Source organism: Patagioenas fasciata, chromosome Z, assembly GCF_037038585.1.
Source record: "Patagioenas fasciata isolate bPatFas1 chromosome Z, bPatFas1.hap1, whole genome shotgun sequence".
Classification (NCBI taxonomy): Eukaryota; Metazoa; Chordata; class Aves; order Columbiformes; family Columbidae; genus Patagioenas; species Patagioenas fasciata.
The window spans coordinates 58134719-58155359 of record NC_092560.1 but is presented as its reverse complement, the minus strand read 5'-3'; the positions used below and the strand labels follow the sequence as shown (position 1 = coordinate 58155359).

The following is a 20641-nucleotide window of genomic DNA, read 5'->3' as shown; positions in this document are numbered from 1 at the left end:
TTTTCTATCTCTTTGTATTAGCATGCAGTTTAAAGCCTTCCTATATCTATAGCTAGCTTTGATGGATGGGAATTCCCCACCAGCAGTGCTTGATGTTGCTTCTTATAATTAGATTGCACTTTAGGGCTGTGTGTGTTTCCTCTTCTTCTGCATTCCTTCCTCTTTCAATTCCACACCTGTGAATCCAAAGTTTGACTTTCTGTTTGAAGTCCTTCTCTTACTCTGAATGGCTTGACGTTTTAACCAGTATTTCATTCCTTTCTGCAGCAACAAGCAAGAACTATTCCCATTGCACTACCCTAGAAGGTAACTTACTTTTATAAACAAGCACCATAAATTGATATAGCTTTAATAAGATTTGCATCAGTAATGCTGGCTTTCTCCTGGAAACTGTCTTTGTGCATCACTGTGTGCTGTTTGAGTTTTATGCTACAATATACTGACTGGTCTCCCAACGCTTTTATCCTTCCTATTATCCTCACAAACATACATACAGACCATATTTTAATATGAAATTGACTGTAACATCTCTTTTACTGAAATAAAGAAACATGAGCCATTTCAAGTATTTGTTGAGCAACCCATAGCAAAATTTGAACAAATAACTTGTCTGTGGACAAGTTGAGGTTATTACATTGGTAATATTCCACAGACTTTTCCCACATGGCTCTGTTGGTTGGGACTTGAAAAGTCTGGACATTTGATTCAAGTCTTTGCTGGTAGAAGACCCTCATTCAGTTAGAGTTATACTGGCAAAACTGAGCTGTTCCTCCAGTACAATTTTGTCCCTTATTAGACTGACTTCTCGGAAGTGCAGTTTCATTTATGGTCATGTTCAGAGCACCACGGCAGTGTATTATTTCATTACCTTTACTATAACTTGAGTTCAGAATTTTGTCCTAGAATCAGAACAAGACAAACATAAAGTTGCATTAACAGTGAGGATATGTTTGGTTGGAATCAGATATTAAGGCTGTATCAGAACAACACATCCTTGTCTTGTCATAGGTGCAGTTTCTGCTGTTTTAAACATGGACAATGCTGAATTCAAGAGCACAGATATAATCTGGCTCCTTCTAATCTGCAGCAAACAGTGCAGTGAGAAACATCCATAAAGCTGGCAATTTGGACTGCTGGAGGATTTTGCACACATGTGAACTTTCTCCTGTTATTAAGGACTTCCAGCGTTTCCCCTCTGTATCCCAGACTGGAGAGAGCTGAGGAAACGTTAACTCTGCCTCTGGTGCTGACTTGCTCCGGCTGCCAGATGGCTGTGTTGGCAGTGGAGAATCAGCGCAAAAATGCGGAGCACCCTGTGGTTTATCTGCCCTCCAGGGACAGAGGCAACTGGGCCCTGTGTTGAGGAAAGGAGCAATCCGTAACACCATCTTCAGCTTTCCTCCTGCCAGGGAAACTTTGCCAGAAGTTGCCTGGATGCAGCCCAGGCAGTTCACAGGGTGTGTTTCTGATGGCAAACCAATATAAATTAACAACAACTCTACTGACGCCGCTTCAGTTACATTGGTGAGACTCAGCCAGCTCAGAGAGAAGCTCATTTGTCTTCTCCTAACCCTCGTGCTTCAGCCCCAGACACCCACTGAGACAGTGTCTCTTGCAGACTCAGAGCGACCCAGCTTGGCTTGGCTTTGTGGTACTCTTGGAAAGGGAACATATTGTTGTTGTGCAGGATACTTTGTTCTGTGGTCCTCAGGGCACTGCTGCCTCTGGTACAACTAGAGGACATGGTATTTTAAACTATTTATCCTCTCAGCAGCCTTAGTGGATGTTGGAAAAAGCTACCAAATGACAAAGGCAGTCGTGGAGGCATACCTATATGGCTATCCTGTGTCCCTGACTCTCTTACCCTCTCTTTGCTCAAACAAAACACTGCCTAAAATACTAGCCAAGCCTCCTTTGGAATTTATTTTCACTTGGAGCTTTCTATAATAAGTGCATATGATTTACTGTGTAAATTACTATGGCTATGACTAAAATTACTTGGCAGCTTTCCCCTGCTAGTATGTTGTTGTAAAGACTGATGTCTTGAGATGAACTCTTTATGTGCTTTGAAAAAGAGGTCATCTTTTATTCCACAGTAAAATAAGGATTTATTCTTTACTACTATCAGAGAAATGGAAACATTTATCTTCCAGTGACTTTTTGCCGGACAGAGTAGATCAGGATATTTACAGATGTGCAGAAGTTGTTGCGCATGTACATTACTCATGTTCTGGCATCTTGTGGAGTTCAACATAGACCGTGTGCTTGGAAGTGCCTGTACTTGTGCAGGCAATTATCCTGTTCTTACCTACATCTTTTGCCTGAGACAAACTCCTGCTAATCTCTGTGGGAGTTCTGCCACTGATTTCCTTGGACGTGATTGATGTGAATAGCTACATTGTCAACGGTATGTTCATACTTGAAGGACTTACTTACAGTTTTAACGGTCAATTATTTCAGGTAAAGGCAGTTTTTCTGATGATCTGGTGGTACAGATACATTGTATCTGATGTATCATATACTAGTAAAAAATAGAGCTTTGGCTTATAAACTGGCATAAATGAAAGTAGAGGAGTAGTTTACATCTATACAAAAAACCTAAGTAGCACTAGAGATCACCCATGAGCATCAAAACTCAGTTGTCTGTACTGTAAAATTTTTAAAATCCCCCTTGGCATGGTTTTGGCTTGGGTCCAGTTCCTGGACATAGTTTAGGAGCTGGCAGGGACCACAAACAATTCCCAATAAGTGGTCGGCATGACTGCCCTGTTTTAGAGAACAAGAGAGTATAGCTGTAGGGACACAGGGTGTCATGTGATAGTTGGCCTTGGTGCCAGAGCCAAGACACAAGCACATTTAATTTGCTGTTGCAGACATTGTCCCGAATGTTTTGGGCACTTTTTGGAAAAAGCTGCTGATGGTACTGGAGCAAGTTTATTTCTTACTCAAAACTATTTACAATCTCTCTTCCTCCTCATTTTCCAACCTGACTGCCCACTCTGTAGACTTCTGCTGCTATGCAATGTTCCAGCCTCCATGAGCAACAGCTGTACCTTTGCTGGAATGTTTAAACACGAAAGGGATTTCTTAAGGGCACACTTAAAATGCAAATTGAATCTGGTTTGCATTTGTTTGCTAACAGTCAAAATTATCTTTAAAGCTTAGTGACATAAGAAAAGAAATCACTAGTCTCTTGCTTTTAGTCATCTCTAGAAAACTGCATGAAACAAGGAAAAAAAAGTACGATTTTGCAGTGAAAGAAATCTGCCTGAAACCAACCAGACGGTGAACTGTGCCTAGAAAATGCACCTTATCTGGCCTAATCCAACAACAAGCATGTCTGCCACAGAGAAACATCCACTAGGTTTTAAGAAGTCTTTGGAGTTTCTGACTTCTTCCGCCATAGGCAGCCCACAGAAAAAAACCACAGGGTGGTGGGCAGAGAGAAGGAGCGTGTGATCCCTCAGGACAGACCCTGGCCCCAAGCTGGTGCTCCCTCCCTGGTCCCCTTCCTCTGCCCTGGCTGATGGCCAGCTGTGTCCTCCAGATCCCCTGCAGCAACAGAGAGATTTGTTCCTTGACATCCTCAAATCTGACTGTGCTCTTACCTTCCAAGTAATTGCAGAAAGGCTGCCACGCATGCTCAGCCAAACACAAATGAAGAGTTGGCTGTGCTTGACTTTTACAACGTGTTTAAAATATACAGGCATTTTGTTCTGCTCTCAGGAAACAGAGGAATGAAATAATTGCATTGTTGCTATGTAGCAAATATGCAGGCTCATAATTTTTAAAATCTTCACACTCCAAATCAGCCTATAAAAAAATTGTAAGTGCAGGTCCACATGGCAGAATATTATTTTCAATGGCTTCTTTTTAGTTGGCTTCGTTTTATACCTAGAGGTTAGCATTTCTTCTCTTGAGAAGAATTCTTTGATTGTATGTTTATTCTTTAAATTAAAGCTGATATTTTAATATAATCATATGACTTAGGGAGCCAGAGTTTTAAGAAAGAGACAAAGAAACCTCTGATAAAAATCATGACAACTGGCAAGGCAATGCAAGCATACTCCCAGGCTATTTCCAAAGTACTACTAATACTATTATGATACAGTAGTATGTTCTAAGATAGTGTATCCTGTATAGTATATACTAGATTTTACTGGGATTTCAGTGATGCCAGTATCTAGGACCGTTAGAATGGCTTTTCACTTTGTTCCAGTATCAGTTAACAGTTTTTCATTACAGAGCTGTGTTTCCTTTTCATTACAACAATTATTGCTGTCTGGAACGAACGGAAAGAAATACCTCCTGAGACACTTCTAGTATAGCCTTATCTGCAACCACTCTTAAAAATATTGCATGTGTAAAAACTGTGGTATGAGATATTCTCATTTCAAACCAGAGTAATCTGTGTTTTTGACACTGGTGTAACACATTTGCACTGAAGGAGTGAATTTAAGCTGCAGGAGACTTGAGCTTTTCAATAGAGCAGACCTTGTTGTGGGCAAGGTCTATGCAGTTACACAGCCTGGGACTCCACAGCCACTGTTTGTCTGATGTGAGACCAAGTGCCAAATACATTGTCTTTGAAACAGCCAGTGTGGAACAATTATTTTGTATGAAACATGCTAGATAATTTGGTTTTGAGTGGTGGGCAATGGTTTTTATGTAGTCTTGCACTGTGTTTCAGTGTAGTGTGGCCAAATCTCCTTTTTCCTGCTGCTTGTGAAACAAGTTTCTGCACAGTGCCTGGTCTTCCCCTGCTGCATTTTTTTTAAAATGAAAGTAAACACAGGGCCCTATCTAGCCAAAAACAACCACTGCAGCTGGTACTGCCTGAGCTCTGTGAGAATCTTGTGCTCTGAAGATATTAATACAATTCTTAAAGGAAAAATATTCCCTTTCCAGCAGCCGCGGGAGAGGCTATTAAACATAATGATAACCCCAACTATCAGAGCTGTTGTTCTGCTCTCTGTCATAGCAGAGAAAGTCATGCTTGTCTACAGTGGCTATTTCTCCCAGACCTAACAGGGCACCAGAGAGCACTGACTGAAAGTGTTTTTTCTTGGCCAAGCTTGAGTAAGAGAAATATTAAAAGATCTGTTATATGCTCTGGTATTTCAGCTACCCCTTCTGGATCTAGAATATGGAGAAGTATGTGGATGGAAGAAGCAATTTACAATGCTTTATAGCAGGTATCTCTGAAAAAGAAAAAAGGGAGTCATCCTGCACATTTTTCCTCTGTTTTTTGGGTGCAGCTTAAAAGGAGAAAGAAGAGGGACTTGTGATTTGCCTCCACCTGAGGCCAAGTTGGTTTTGTGCAATTTTAATTTCCCTCTTTCTCAAGAGTTATTCTGCATATTCATGAGAGAAGGGTAGAGGTGGGAGTTTATGGTGGAATTACATAATAAAATTTACAAAATAGAGAACCAGGGAAATATTAAGATATAAGGGGACCTCTGAGGGTCCTGATTTGAAGGAAATTATTTTTTGTCCTTCTGTTTGAGAGACAGCTTGTTCCCAGAGCTCTGATCTTGCATGATGGATCTCTCTCAGATGTTTCCCACTAGAAGCAGACTGCATTAGCATAAGCCTAATAAAAATGCACAACAGGTTTTATATGAGATACATTTAGCCTCCTAAGGCAAAATAGCAAAGGATGTAGCTCAATTTCAGAGTGATTAGGGTTAAAGAAAAACAAACTGATGTTGAAATAATACCAGTAGCATAGGCCAAAATACACCTCTCCTTCAGAAAAAACAAAAGTCAAGCCTATTGTATATGAATCGTCTGTGGGAGGCTGTGGTTGAAAGAAGCATTATTTGTTCTAGATGTCCTTACTCATTTACAAATATAGTATGTGGCAGTTCAGAGCTTTTAAATTTCTTTGCTGATACATTCTTTTAAGATGAGTGAACTTAGACCAAAGGTGAGGATGCAAATACTTTATTGTTGTAGGAAAATTCAAAACCTGCCTGGATGCCTCCCTGTGTAACCTCATCTGGGTGTTCCTGCTCCGGCAGGGAGATTGGACTAGATGATCTTTCAAGGTCCCTTCCAATCCCTCACATTCTGTGATTCTGTGAAAATGTTACTGGATTTTTGCACAAGTTCTATTTCTGCTTATCTGATGTGCAGGTGTTTTGAACATTGATATGAACTTTTGAACTTGCTATGGCAGGTGCGCAGGGAAAAATATATTTATTTAATTTCATCTAGGAAGTTTTCTAAAGTAAAGTTTCTGCATTACTGATGTAATTGCATAATACAGTGTTTAATGCCACATTAAACCTCTGTGTTTTTTTTCTTCTCTAATGATTGCCTGAATAACTTTTAGCAATTATTATTTTTTTTTTCCCCTAGAAGACAAGAACATACAGCTCAACAAGAGATGTGATTGGCTCCTTGTCTTCCCTAATCTTCAGAGAAGTAGGGTCTCAACCCTTCAGCTTATTATTCCACAAGTGTAGCTGTTTAAGTATGTTTTAACTTGTGTGTACACTATTTTACTCCCAAAGGCCTTTGGCTTTTGACTATTTGAGCCACTGATTTCTGCAACCCTGATTTAATGCAAAAATTTAAGCATTAATTCAACATGAAGCCTGCACGAAGTCCCGGTGAGATAAATTGTAACTTTATTTAGGGCAACAATGCTGAGCCTGTTTTAAGTATGCCTTGCTCTCCAAAGAAGATGTTAGATCCTTGATCACTGCCCACTGGCAAAATGCTAGGGCTGTTAATGGACAATCCTAGCACCCATTTTTTCCATTTCACAGCCAAAATAATTGCTTTTGGAGTGTGTAGGACACCACAACAGCCAGCTCAGCTCAAGCAACTGCCTGGTGAACCTGTGGCCATGGCTCACCTGTACTGCCCAGTGCAGAGCTGTTTTGAAGTCTCTGTCCACCAGTGTCAGGTCTGCTCCCCTGTGCAGCAGAGTCTGGGTGTGCTGGGGTCTGTTGTGGAATGCAGCCCAGTGGAGCGAAGTCATTCCCTGAAAGCCACAAACCCAAAGAGCAAATAGTCATCACTCACAGGAGCAACCTTCAAGTCACTGCAGATAAGCTAGACTGTCTGAAATAATGAGTAGTGTGGCCAGCATGACTAGGGCAGTGACCATCCCCCTGTACTCGGCACTGATGAGGCCCCACCTCGAATCCTGTGTTCAGTTTTGGGCCCCTCATCATAAGAAGGACATTGAGGTGCTGGAGAGAGTGCAGAGGAGGGTGACGAAGCTGGTGATGGGCCTGGAGCACAAGATGACAAGGAGCAGTTGAGAGAACTGGGGCTGTTTAGCCTGGAGAAAAGGAGGGGAGACATTATCACTGTCTACAGCTACCTGAAAGGAAGTTGTAGCATGGAGGGTGTTGGTCTCTTCTGCCCAGCAGCAAGTGAGACGATGAGAGAAAATGGCCTCAAGTTGTGCCCAGGGAGGTTTACATTGGATATTAGGAAAAAATTCTTTACAGAAGAGGCTGTGAAACAGTGAAACAGGCTGTCCACCAAAGTGGTGGAGTCACCATCCCTGGAGGTGTTTAAAAGACATGTAGATGAGGTTCTTAGGGACATGGTTTAGTGACCGAGTTATGGTTGGACTTGATGATTTTAAGGATCTCTTCCAACCAAAATAATTCTATGATTCTATGATTCAGTGACTCTTCCCTCTCCCTGTTGGGTTGAAGTAATTAGTAACAGCTTCTGCATTAGTGAAGTCATAACGGTGAATCAAACAATCAACTTTTTGGAGTTATTGCAGAAAATGGATACAAATAAAAATGCTTTTTTGGTACACATTATAAGTAATGCGTGGTCACAACCACAACAGCTGGAGGATGCTCCCTCACTGCTCAGTTTGGGTCCTGTAAGAAAAGCCTGTTTTAGACTGGTACTTTAACATGACACATTGTGATGTTTATTTTAGGTCTTATCTTTGATCCAAAATAAATGTAAGTTAGTATTCTAGCTGGCAATAATCAGCAAGCTAAGGAACTGGCCAAGTGATGTCAACAAAAAAGTCACAATATAAATGTCAATATTTACTGTTTAGGGAGAAAACAAAGCCAATGGTAAACTACTGACCTTCATTTTCATTCCGTCTTAGCAGTGTTCAGTCTACCTTGGTGGATCAAGGAATTCATGACCTGTATTTGCATCTTCATCAACATTGTTATACACACCTATATTTTACTTTACATCCATAATACTAGAGATTTTCTGTATCAAGTTACTAATTGAGTGTATATCTTAAAAATTGCTAGTGTTGCTCAGATACTACATTTTGCTTTGAGCAGGTGGTTGCTTTCTGACTATCGGAGAGGGATCTGGGGGTTCTGGCCAATGGCAAGTTGAACACAAGCCAACAGTGTGCCCTGGCAGCCAAGAGGGCAACTGTGTCCTGGGTGCATCCAGCACAGCTTTGCCAGCCGGGCAGGGAGGTGATTGTCCCGCTCTGCTCTGCACTGGTGCGGCTTCACCTGGAGCACTGTGTGCAGTTCTGGGTGCCACAGGATAAAAAAGGTATAAAGCTACTGGAGAGTGTCCAGAAGAGGGCTACAAATTTGGTGAAGAGTTTGGAGGGGAAGCCATATGAGGAGTGGCCAAAGTCACTTGGTTTGTTAAGCCAGGAAAAGAGACTGAGGGGAGAACTCATGGCGGTTACAGCTTCCTCACAAGGGCAGGAGGAGGGGCAGGAGCTGGTCTCTTCAGTGACCAACAACAGAATCCAAGGGCATGGCAGGAAGATGTGCCAGGGGAGGTTTAGGTTGGACATAGGGAAAACGTTTTTCCCCCAGAGGGTGGTGAACAGGCTCCCCAGGGAGGTGTCACAGCTCCAGGCCTGACAGTGTTCAAGAAGAGACTGGACAATGCCCTCAGACACATGGTGTGAATTTTGGGGTTGTCCTAAGCAGGGACATGAGTTGGACTCAATGATCCTTGTGGGTCTCTCCTATCTCAGGACATTCTATGATCCTATGAACTCTTCTTAGGGAAAATGCATTTCAAGGGTCTTGTCTGGTTTCTGAAATGATAAAAAGCAAAAAGTGTAGAATGGAAAATAAATTAAAACTTGACATAGAACCCCCTAAAGCCAAATTGACAACAAAGCTATAAAACATGAATGCAGACAACTTATCAGTGCATTCATAGCGGACGCTGTTAGGAATTCTTTTCTAAATAAAAGCTTGAATACCCTAACATTAATTTCTCTCACTCATCAGGTATATTATAAGGCTCTTCAAGTGCTCAGATGGCTTCAGTATAGGTGAGGACAAAATAGAGTAGTTGAACAAGAGCAGTTTTGTTTTTAGTTAGGGTTTGCAAAGCTTAATCATGGGGGTTTTGGTTTTGTAAAATGAAAAATGAGAGTAATATCCTGACCTGACTGAAATTAATGGGAGCTCTGCCATTGACGTCAGTGGACCAAGGTTTTGACACAATGGACTTAATACTGTTGATGGACACTCAATATCTGTGAGTGCTGTGAAGTGAGGCTTCACTAAAGTGATTTCCAGCTGGGAAATGGGTCCTCATGCCTAGTCCTGGACAGCAGGAAAAGTCACTGAAAGAGGAGAAGCCACAGTGTAGCAGGCCAGCTTTCTGTTGTTCCCTTTTGGTCTGTTTATACAGGCAAAAATCCTTGAAAAATGAACTTTTTCTCTGTTTTTACTGTGGTAACTAGCAGAGTCAGCTGTAATGTAAGAGTGTGAGAACTGTGTGTAGGGATCAGAAATCTCTTTAGTACAGGAACACAGATCAGACAGGTCAGCAGCAGACGCTTAGGGAGAAAATACAAGAAACAAGGCTTGATGATATATTATCACCTAACGTTTGATAATCAGGCTGAAGACTTCCTATGATATCCACACCTCCAAAGGGTAATGATGCATTTTCTGAAAAAGTAATTATTTCAGTTTTCTTTAAAAATGCTGCCTGATAATTTCTGTAGCTGTCCCCATTAATTTAGATGTAAAAAACTGTTAATAATAATAATTCTCTTTTTATCTTCTCAATGCAATTTATGATGCCATGGACTTGTATTATATTATCCTTCTGGCACCGTTGCCAAGCGGAAAGTCCCATTGTAGTCAGCTTGTTCTAGTTGTTAGCCTGCCCATGGAGGGAAGCTAGTCTGTAACTATTAGTGTGTTTATAGTCCTTTTCTGTTACTTTTCTTGTATATCCTTTTTCAAATTACGCTTGCATCTGGCACTCCAGATGCGGGTGTACCAAGGATTTAGAGAGACCATAATGCTGTTTCCTGTTCTGTTCTCTATTTCTTTTGTAATATATTGTACATTCCACATGTCCTTTCGGAGCACCCAACTGAGCAAAGAGCATTGAGCTGGTTGCGGCAGCAGCTCACATCTCTGGGCCCACTGCAGTGGGCAATGGCTGTGTGACCCCTACCCTTCTGGTTTGTGTGTGGTGGTACCACCCTTGAGTGGCATCTGCAGATGGTAGATAGACTGCTCTTTGTGAGAGGAAGCATGAGAGTGGTATCAGAACTGTCAAAGCTGAGGATGCGGTAGAATACAATATTAAAGGTGAGACAGCCAAACAATTTTGCATTTATAAAAACTAAGGAGTAGTAGCGGAGTAAACAAACAAACAAGACATGCCTCTGGAACATATAGTGTGACACTTGTTTTACCCAGATTGGAGGTTTTTCAGGGAATTTTTCTTTGCATTGTCATCTCACAGGCTTCATAAGTAAACCCACAGTTGTGGAAACTATGAAACCTCCAGATGTTTTTCTTACTGTTGACATGTTCATGCATTCATCAGAGTGTTTTTCTCAAGTGTAAGATGGGCAAACTGAAGTGTTTCACTTATGCCAAGAGAGCAGCTCTATTAGTTGCAATCATCCGTGAGGATCCACATCTTTTTAATAAAACATAAATATTCAGGACTTTGTACAGACACTTCAACAAATATCTTCCCAGTAGCAAATGACAGTGAGCTGGAATAAAAGTTCCAAATTGCAGGTAGCAAAGCATTACAGAAAAACATTACTGCTTGAAATTATGATCCATGGATCCAGGCAATTCATTAGCCACATAATTTGACACCAAGACAAGACATATGTCTGGTTTAGGTTGTTGTGAACATGGTTTGTAAACGATTCAGTGGATAAAGGAGATTCATGGGAAGAGGGAAAATTAACAACACTGTGGTGGCAGGGCTCAATTCCTTAGCGATCACAGGGTAGCATAGATTTTTGTAGCTCTATGCCTGTTCTGTGTAATACCAAATTTCTTACATTTCTTCCTGAAAACAGTTAGTACTTTAATGATGGGATGCTTGATTAAGGTCTAGCTTCAGAAGAATCAAAAGCAATTAATGGCTTGGCAAGTAAGTTAAGTGACTGATTCAAGGTACCTCAGAACTGGTAGTATATGGAGAAGGTTTATTAGCCTAAAAGTTAATCGCATGTAGTATGAAAAATGAAACAATGCTTTGCAGAGTACAGCAAAAGCATTATAGAAATCTTTGACCGGTGCATAGTGTCATCATAAAATTGAGAGTACAGTGGACTCGTTCTGAATAGCATGACTTGTATGACCCTAGAGACTGGGACTGTGACTTGCAGCACAAGATCACTCACCTCATTGTCCTGATGATTAATTTCACTAAGATTTGACTTCTGCAGGAGCACGTTCAGAAGCCTGTGGAAGCAATGACATAATCAGTGTGCTGTATTCCTGACTAAACCTGAAAATTTGACATTTTTTTCTGAGAAACGAAACATGCAACTTCAAGAAAAATCAGTATTAGTGACGGGCACAGGTCAGAATCTTAGGTTGGAGGTTGGTCATACTAGAAGAGGCTTCATAGCTTACTGTAACATCAGAAGTTTAGTGCTAAGAATTAAGAGTAGATCCACTAGGAAGAATTCTTGTGCTGATTGCCAGGCTAGAATCAGAGTGTGTAATACTATTCATGTATGCGGTTTTTGGTAGCTTAGTAATTCATTGTAATCCTATTATTATTTTATAAAGTTTGAAACAAACGGAAATGCTAACGTCCAGTTTCTTAAATGATTTTTCACTCTCAACTCTTGGCAGCAATACACTGGTTCACATTTTATAGAGTATCAGGCTACAAACACTCCCCTCTGGTGGAGGGAACAGTTACAATGAAATAGTTACATGAAATATTATTCAAGTGCAGTAATATTTTTAACACTGGATTTTGTTTTTCTTTTCCTTTTGGCTTCCTATGAAGGTGTTCTGAAATCACTGAAGTTTTGGTAAAGATGGTTGTGTTTTATAGTAGAATGCTAAATGTTTGGATACTGTACACGGCTGGACCCTGGAAATGACAAGGACCATCTTATCATGGGCCAAATAGCATAGATTGTAACATGGATGTAAAGTTCTTATGATTCGAGCAAAATGAAAGATACATCTTTAGTAGATCCCTAGATAAGATCGTAATGCATATCTATGGCTCATCTGAAGGTGTGAATTTGTTAGAAACCTTCAAAGCCTGGTCATTTAAAAGACATGCTATTTTGCAAGGAAATTAAAAGAGTATGAAGTGTCAAGGGGGAAACTCGATAAATATGCAGATAATGCATAAAAATGTATAAAACCATACATCTGTTTCCTTGCATAGGAAATGGAATGAAAATATTTTGGTATTTTTCACCAGGACAATCTTCAACAACTTCCACTATGTTTTCTGGATTGACCTGTGCTCAGGTGTGTGGATCAGATCAAGCAGAGAATGTTGCACAACAAATTTGTTCTTCGCCCCACCCCTCCCTGTAATATACAAGTACATAATGTAAATTATTCAAAGGATGACATTTACAGCTGCTTATGGATGTTTTGGGCAATTCTCTGGGTGAAAAAGCTTATCTGTTGGTAACACCGTCTTCAGGTGCCACAAGTCCAAATATCTTTTTTTTCTAACTAGAGCATCTCTAAGGAGTGAAGACTGTTTGTATCCCAGTCCTCTGCTAGAACTTCAAAACTGTTTGTATATGGGTACAAACACTTGTAGAAAAGGAGTGTTGCACTTCCTTTTCTGAATCACACAACCAATGGCATTATGGAATCATACTGCAGGAACTCTGAAAAGAATGGCATTTCAGGATTGCTGTGATTAGTTCGGTAAAAATTTGTAAAAGGGAGGAGGCATTTTGTGGTCATCTGGCACAATGACTCAGAATCCAGAAATCTGAAAACAGGTCTGGATAAAAACGGACTAGTGAGAAGAAAGGAAGCGAGATAACTATAATATGCTTGCAAAACCCACTTATCACAGTTTTATAAGCTCACATGTGGTTCTGTAGTTTAACCCCAGATATAATAAATGAAACCAGTGTATGTGAAGGAAATCTCATTCTTAAGTGTAAAACCTCTGCCAACAACAAACTATATCCTCATGCTATTACGGCAGCATCAGTGTTACCACTCAGATACATAGATATTCAGCCATGTAGCTGAGATTTCTCAGATATCTGCTCTTAAAGGCAGAGTTCAGGAAGTCCGTGGATTCTCTTTCCACCTTTCCTCTTAGGCTCTACAGAATGCACTGAAACACAGAAACAATTTATCAAATCAATACATTAATTGGCTGATCACTCTCTGTCTTTCCATGTGGTTCATGTACTGCCTGCAGCACATGGAATTGGAGCAGTGGGCTGCCAACTTCCAGACTTGGTTGAAAAAGCATTTCGTAGTTGGCCACTGCATATTCCCTTTTGGCAACAACAAGGGATTCAAGAGAGTGACAATGGCAGTGGTGGAAAAGCCACCCCTCAGTGTTCCAGGCATGTCTTCTGGGCATGGGGCAAATCCAGTGACAAGACAGAGGAGAAGGAACTGAGCAACTGGTAGACTCCTGTGCAGAGCAAAGGTCTGCTTGTACCCATGGAGAATGTGAAAAATGTTCAGAGAACCCTGTGTGCTGCTGGTAAAGTAGATTACTATTCCCTTTCAAGTAGCAGCATGTGCAGGGTTGTACAAACATTGTCTTCTTTCTGTGGAGGCTTTGTTTAATGATAGTGACCCGTACTTTTTCAGAAACCTCAAACTATTCTCTCCAAATGATGCATGAGAAACAGTGATAATGTGGAAAATGAATAAAGCTGTTAAAAAAGGCTGGAAAGCAAGAGCAGAAGAAATACACAGAGGTCTGGATTGGCCTTGCATGGTGACAGCAGCAAAACCATAGACTCGGTGGTTAAGTCACAAGAGCATTTTGAATTTGTACTGACTGTTTACTTGTCTCTAATATTAGTCTTCCTATCCTTCAGACACTATTTACTTAGGAGAGGTTTTGAGTAAATTTATTCAGATGTACAAATTGTGATTTATTAAACCTTCCTGATATCACAGGCTGGAATGAGACAAAGAGGATCTTTCTTAACACTTCTTGTGAATACACTCTGTAGTTGTTACGCTACCTTCAGTAAGAGGAGTTAAAAATGAGCCAGTCCACCAAACCTCAGCTTCTCCTTTACAGAAGGGGCTCTCAGAGGGACTGTCAAAACTTTCCTCACATTTGCCATGCTACCTGGAGGCATGTTCCAGAGAAGGAGCTTCTTGTAATGTTTCTTGTGTGGACATGGCAGAAAGGTAATTGGACAAGGGAAACCCAGAGCTTCAACCCCATTTTTTTAAATATATATATATATATTACATATTTATATATATATTTTTTTTCCTCTTGCTTTTGTGATCTTAAACTAGGTTCTTTGCCTTACTTGGCCATATATCTCTGTTACACAAGTGCTGTACAATGCTTTTCCTTCTCTCTACCTGCTTTCTGATAACCACTAAACAAAGGAGCAGGTCATAAGTGCAACTGTTCCAGCTAACCTTCCCTGCCTCTGGGCTGGGTAACTTGTTGGTGGCTGCCTGTTGAGATTTAGCCAGCAAACACTGCCATAACCCGGGACATACCTCACGTCGGGCTCTGCAGTAGCAGCGTGTAGTGGCAACCTCCCGTTTTTGTCGGGTATGTTCTGCTTAGCACCATTTCTGAGCAGGCTGACACAGCCTTCCAGCCAGCCCTAAAAGAGAAATCAGAGCATGTCAGAGGAAAGTGAAATACACCAGGCCAGGTCTTTGCTTGGTGGTTCTGGTATCTGCGTGTATGACTGTAGCTGTTTCTGCCAGTGAAAGAACTGGTCTTTTGTTTCCCCAATAGAGATCTCTCAGCACTGAGAGCAGTTCTGCTTTGGAGTCTGAGTCTCAGACTAGCTTGTCCAGTCATTCCTGTGATAAGGTGTTTTATTTACACTGCCTTTTTTTTTTTTTTTTGCCTGCAGATGTCACAAGTACTAACTGAGCAAAAAGTGATAAAAATCCTGCAAATTCCTGTATCACCAGCAAATGCTACACATATTCCTGCAGGTGGATTTAATTATGCTAGGTTTAACCAAGGAGGTGAGCACTTAATCTCATTTCCTTTACGAGATTTTAGCAGGAATGGCAAATCAATACTAGAAATCATTAGAGTGTGGTCTTATAAATATCGTTGCAGAAATTTGAACTAGTGACAACATTAGGTTGAAAACAGCACCCAAACAGATGGGATGAATCAGTTTTTGGACTAAAACCTTCTATTGATCACCTCAACAAAAAAGCAAGTAAACAATCTGTTTGTGACTACATAACTCTTTCAGTGTGTACTTAAGTCCCAGGAAAATCAACCATGTGTTTGCTTTGTTCAGACCTCCACAGACAATCAGTAAAGACTGTTCCCTTCTGTATGAGCTGTGTTGGGTTGGCATTACCAGCATTTATAGGGAAAAGCTGTGAAATTATGGAGCCAGAACATGGCTGTTACTGCTCCCAGTGGAAGTACACGACCACTGAGTTCTGCTTGTGATTGTGACTGTGGAGCTCTACTGAATTCAATTCTCTGGGCAGACATTGCAGCTAAATGCTCTCTAGATCTCTGATTAGAACCGCCACAGAAACAGAAACAGAAATGGAAACTTCAAAGCCTGGGTGGTTTAAATCTTTTCCAGTAATTGCCTTTTTTTTTTTTTTTCCCAAATAGTACTTTTTGCCCTCTGGGAAAAGAGGAAGGAAAAAAGGATCATGACACTAATTATGGGATTTTTTTTGAAATATCTGGCAGATGAAATGTTTATTCTCAAGTAAGTGGGGCATGCTCCTTGCACTGAATAAGACCGCCTGTTTTGCTATTTTCTACTCTTATTTTCTGGCTAAATATCATGTAGCTGAGCAGAAGCATTGTTTTTGTCCTGAATGTGCAGGAAGAAACTAGATGGAAGGGATGCGATTAATTAGGTTGCCACAATATCTGCTTAAATGATTTGGCAGTCATCCAGTGGTATACTACAGAGCATGGATGAACATTCCTTCCTCCTTTCTACCCAACTAATAACAGAAGCCCATGACCAACCCCTCTGTCCAATGAAGTTGGTCCCCATCCTCTCTCTGATTCCTGATTTCCTCCCAGTGAGGAGTAGAAGGCTAAGGAGCATCCTTGTGTGCTTCAGACAGAGACCACATCCCCTTTCCCAAACTTCTCGGTGGGTTGTCTGCCCCTGCTGTCACTTGTCTGTGGGTTGACTGGGGGATTGGATTGTTTATTATCTGAGTATCTGCACTGGCACGTGCAGCACCTTGAGCTTAAGTTCTTAACCTGGCCACCCAAGGCCCAGCTCATGTGGTGTGCAGGAAAATATGTCTGCTGACCACCAGGAGTTGAGATAGGAATGCCCTCAATGGAGGTCTGATGCTGACAGTGAGAGCAGAGAAGTTAATCTGCATGTTAGGAACAAGAAGGGACTTTCCAGTGCACAGAAAAAAGCAGCTTTCTTGAAACCACACAGAGGACCCTGGATCCAGTTAGAACTCCACACTGACCACTGATTTTCCAACCCAGAAGAGGAAGGACTCCCTGAAAGTAAAGGAGTCCTGGTCCTTTCCTAATAGTCATTGTTTCCAGCTTTGCATTATAGTGAAGTTTATAGTTTCACTGTTGTCTGGAACCAAATGTTTTGTACTCTTTTTTTTTTTTTTTCCTCTCTGCAGTATAAAGAGAAATCTTATTTGATCTGCGTATTTACTCCCTTCAATACGTCTATCTTTCCATCCTCCTTGCCCAAGTTTTCGTACCAGATAAGTTGCCAGAGATAAACTGGTACGCCCACAAGCATCTTGAGTATTAATATTGGCTCCCATCTTCAACAGAAGCTTCACTGTATCGACCTGGCGTCCTGACACAGCGTGCATCAAAGGTGTGCAACCTGGGGAAGAAAGTCATATGTTCTTTCACGATTTTTATTTTGTCAAAGCCAGAAGATAGAGGTATTTTCTTATTTGCTAATGTTAGCACTGGCAAATCAACAAATCCTTTCTCTGACAATTGTCCAACAGTTGAACTTGGCTTTTGCAGGCAGGAACTAACTGCTGTGACAGCTACTGACCACTGATTTTAAAAGGAGCATGACTTCATTAGCAAAAGTCTTGCCTCATTAACTCTTCTTCTGGAGGGAAAAGTGCTTTTCTGTTGACAAGTTCCAGTATGAACTGTTGGCTTTGTACACCATTTTGGAGGCTGATATTCTTCAGATTGACTAGTAGTTAGATGGTGCTTGGCTAATTTTCTCAAACCACAGCCTCATTCTGTCTCTATGTATTCAAAAGGTTTATGAAATTATGCCCTGCCCCATGCAAAGGTATATATATGTGAGTTAATGCTTAATATATACAACAACATATTTTTAAGACTGAGTTTGCTTTAGAATATTTTATTTTCTGTTGTCACGAGAACTTATTTTATGTCCTGCAAACAATATTTCTGCTGGAAAAAACCTGAAATCTACATTCAAACCTAATACTCAAATTTCGTTGTGAAGTATTATGATATCTTTTAGTTGCTTCCTCTTCCTTCCATTCTCTTAACTGCTGAATAACAGCAAGAGATTTCCCTGCAGAATTTGACAAAGCAATTTAAAATGAATAAATTGGTAATAAGCATGACTATTAGAAACTATAATAGTACCAGAAACTTCAGATACAACTGAAGAACTGAATTGTTCGTACTGGATTCAATGAGGCTCCTTAGCAAATGTGCACTACTCGACCTGAGATTGTGCAGACTCTGCCGTATGTGCAGGATATGAGCCATATGTTTTGTCTTGCAAGACTGGTGTTTAGTTACATTTGTATGTACAATCTAGTAAACAAGTTTATTCTGGAGCTGAAATATGATACTTCCATTTGCTGATCAGTCTATCTCCACCCACTGCCCTTCATACCTAGTCTGCCTCATGCTAAAGGTCTGGACTGAGAGCATTTCAGCTTGCTTAAGCACTTTTTCTACTGACCAACAGATGATTTAAAGATAATAGTTAGGATGTCTGGTTTAAAACATAGGAAAAATTGGTCACTTTGTAAAAACTGGTAAAGATTAGAATAGGCAGTGTACATATGGACTCTTTAAAAGAAACTACAATAAAAATTACTTCTGAATAAACAAAGTCTTTTTTTGAGAGAAGCTTCCACATATCTGTGGCTTTAATTCACTTGGAAATAGATGCACATAAAACCCAGCCAGTAGACAGCACTTTGTAATAACATCAAGTAGTAACTGAACACAAATGAAAAGGAGCACAATCTCATGGATAAAACATTATTTAGATCATTGCACATTTTACGGCCATCCCTTTGGCAAACAATTGCATGACAAAATCTTTCAAACTCTGTCTGTACACATGCTTTTTAGGTGCAAAAGACCAGAACCTTCTACTCTAGAGATGGGCTGAATGTGTGGCATTTGGCTTTGATAAAAAATATTGTTTTCCCTTCCCTGAAATGACAACAATTTCCCAGCATCTCCGTAAAGAAGATAAAATAGTTTCCTTGTAAAGTACTGTCTGATTATAGCAAAACAACTTATTTGTATCTATATAAAAATGTTACCATTACAGGGGGAAAAAAATATTCAAACAGAACATTTCTAATGCATGTTCCAAAGAATAACCCAAATTTCCCGTAATCTGCTACTAAATATAATTTGCTGATCACAAAAATCAGGATAAAAAAAATAGAAAATTTAATTGCAAGATGAAACAGCTAGTTGCCTGAGAATGAGTTCTGCCTTCATTTACCCTCACTGTCACAGCATTCCAGGATGGAAGGATCTTCTCGAATCACTGCAGTTAGTGTGTTCACATCACCGTTAGCTGCTGCTTGGTAAACCACAGTCAAGTCAATGTCTTCTGCTGCATCACCTGCCGGGGAGGAGTATGTCCATGAGTAAGCAGAGAGCATGTACAAATTATCAACAGTGAAAATAATGACCCTTATTTAACTGATTTTTTTATGGCTATATAACGAGGTGGAACAAAGTGTATCCAAACAGAATCGTGGTTTTTGTTAGTCATCTGAAACTTGTTTTTCATCATAACTTCTTTCAAAATCTGTCAGATGTAGACAGTGAGAGAATAAAAAAAAAAAACCTTTTGGAAAGTTTCCACCTCATATAATAAATCATACCACCATTAATGTAACATGACTTGAGAAACAAAGAAGTAACAACTGAACTAGCCACGATATTGCTTTTCTGAGATAGGATGAAATTAGGACATAGGTGTTTTTAGTTTCCATGTTATCCTTGCACTGGTCAGAAGACTGAGGCTTTTCTTTTCCTTTCCCTGCAGTGTCTGGGGGAATTATATTCTCAGGAGAGTGCACTTCTGGCAGCAATGGTTTATGTTAAGAGTTCCTGCAAAAAGGACTGGTGGACTATTGCTTTGAACACAGGAGAGGTTTATTTTGTTTGGCAATTACATTATGAGGTATTATTTAAAGCAGATGCCTTGCAGGGCTTGTTCCTGAACGCTCCTCAGATTTTTGTTTCTAGAGGAATTACTGTGATGATTCTCTGCTTGCTTCTTTGCTTGTAATCTCCTTCCAGACCGGTCAATCCCTTGCTCCACACACCTACACCTCCTTTGGCTTCAAGTGGACTATTAACCTGTTAACTCCAGGAGTCAAGAGAGCTGATTTTTTGGTGCAGGGTCAGATCTGATGTAATGGCAAAATCCTCCAGGTATGTATTGTTGGTCAGCCACAGTGTTGTGTTTAATTGTAAAAAGAGTTTCTTATCTCTATAAACTCAAAAAGAAGTACAACGGCAATGAGCTGTGCCTTTCACTGTGCCTGACAGAGCTACAGAGCATAACATTTGTCCAGCCAGTGCACTGCCTTGTTAGCAGGAGAAAACGAAACTGACACAAAATCACACTAGAGACCTGATCAAAGGAAAGACAGATTAAGTGTATGCTCACTTCTCCTTACTGTTGTGTCTTCTGAAATAAGGCAAATAGTTTGAAAAGAATTTGAAGAGTTAGTAAAAAGTCATTTTCATAATAAAATAATACATTTTTATTAACACATTGATATAAACTGTATTTTAAGCGTCATCATATATATACATTTAATTGATAAAATATCTTTGAAGATAATTTTAAATTATTAGACACACTATGTTGTGATCAGACATTGTTGCAGCTGAACCTGCATGAACTCCATGTTGGTGTTTACAGCCCAGTGTAATTTCCCAAATGTGACTTTCTATCCCTGCAACACAATTATCACTCTTGACTTCAAAACTTAGCTGCCATCAAGATGCAGTCAGCTCT

The 20641-nt window shown here is 40.3% G+C and overlaps 1 protein-coding gene across 3 annotated transcripts in view; it reads right to left on the bottom strand.

Moving 5' to 3' along the window:
* Window positions 1-20641, bottom strand: part of ANKRD55 (ankyrin repeat domain 55) — a 68312-nt gene that overhangs the window by 34422 nt on the left and 13249 nt on the right. For all 3 annotated transcript variants that reach the window (XM_071801847.1, XM_071801848.1, XM_071801849.1), the window contains exons 2-6: window positions 19106-19228; window positions 17109-17239; window positions 14916-15025; window positions 11606-11666; window positions 6866-6994 (exon numbers count right to left, since the gene is read on the bottom strand). In XM_071801847.1, the coding sequence (XP_071657948.1) occupies window positions 6866-6994; window positions 11606-11666; window positions 14916-15025; window positions 17109-17239; window positions 19106-19228 (554 nt within the window). The remainder of the gene's footprint in view (window positions 1-6865; window positions 6995-11605; window positions 11667-14915; window positions 15026-17108; window positions 17240-19105; window positions 19229-20641) is intronic.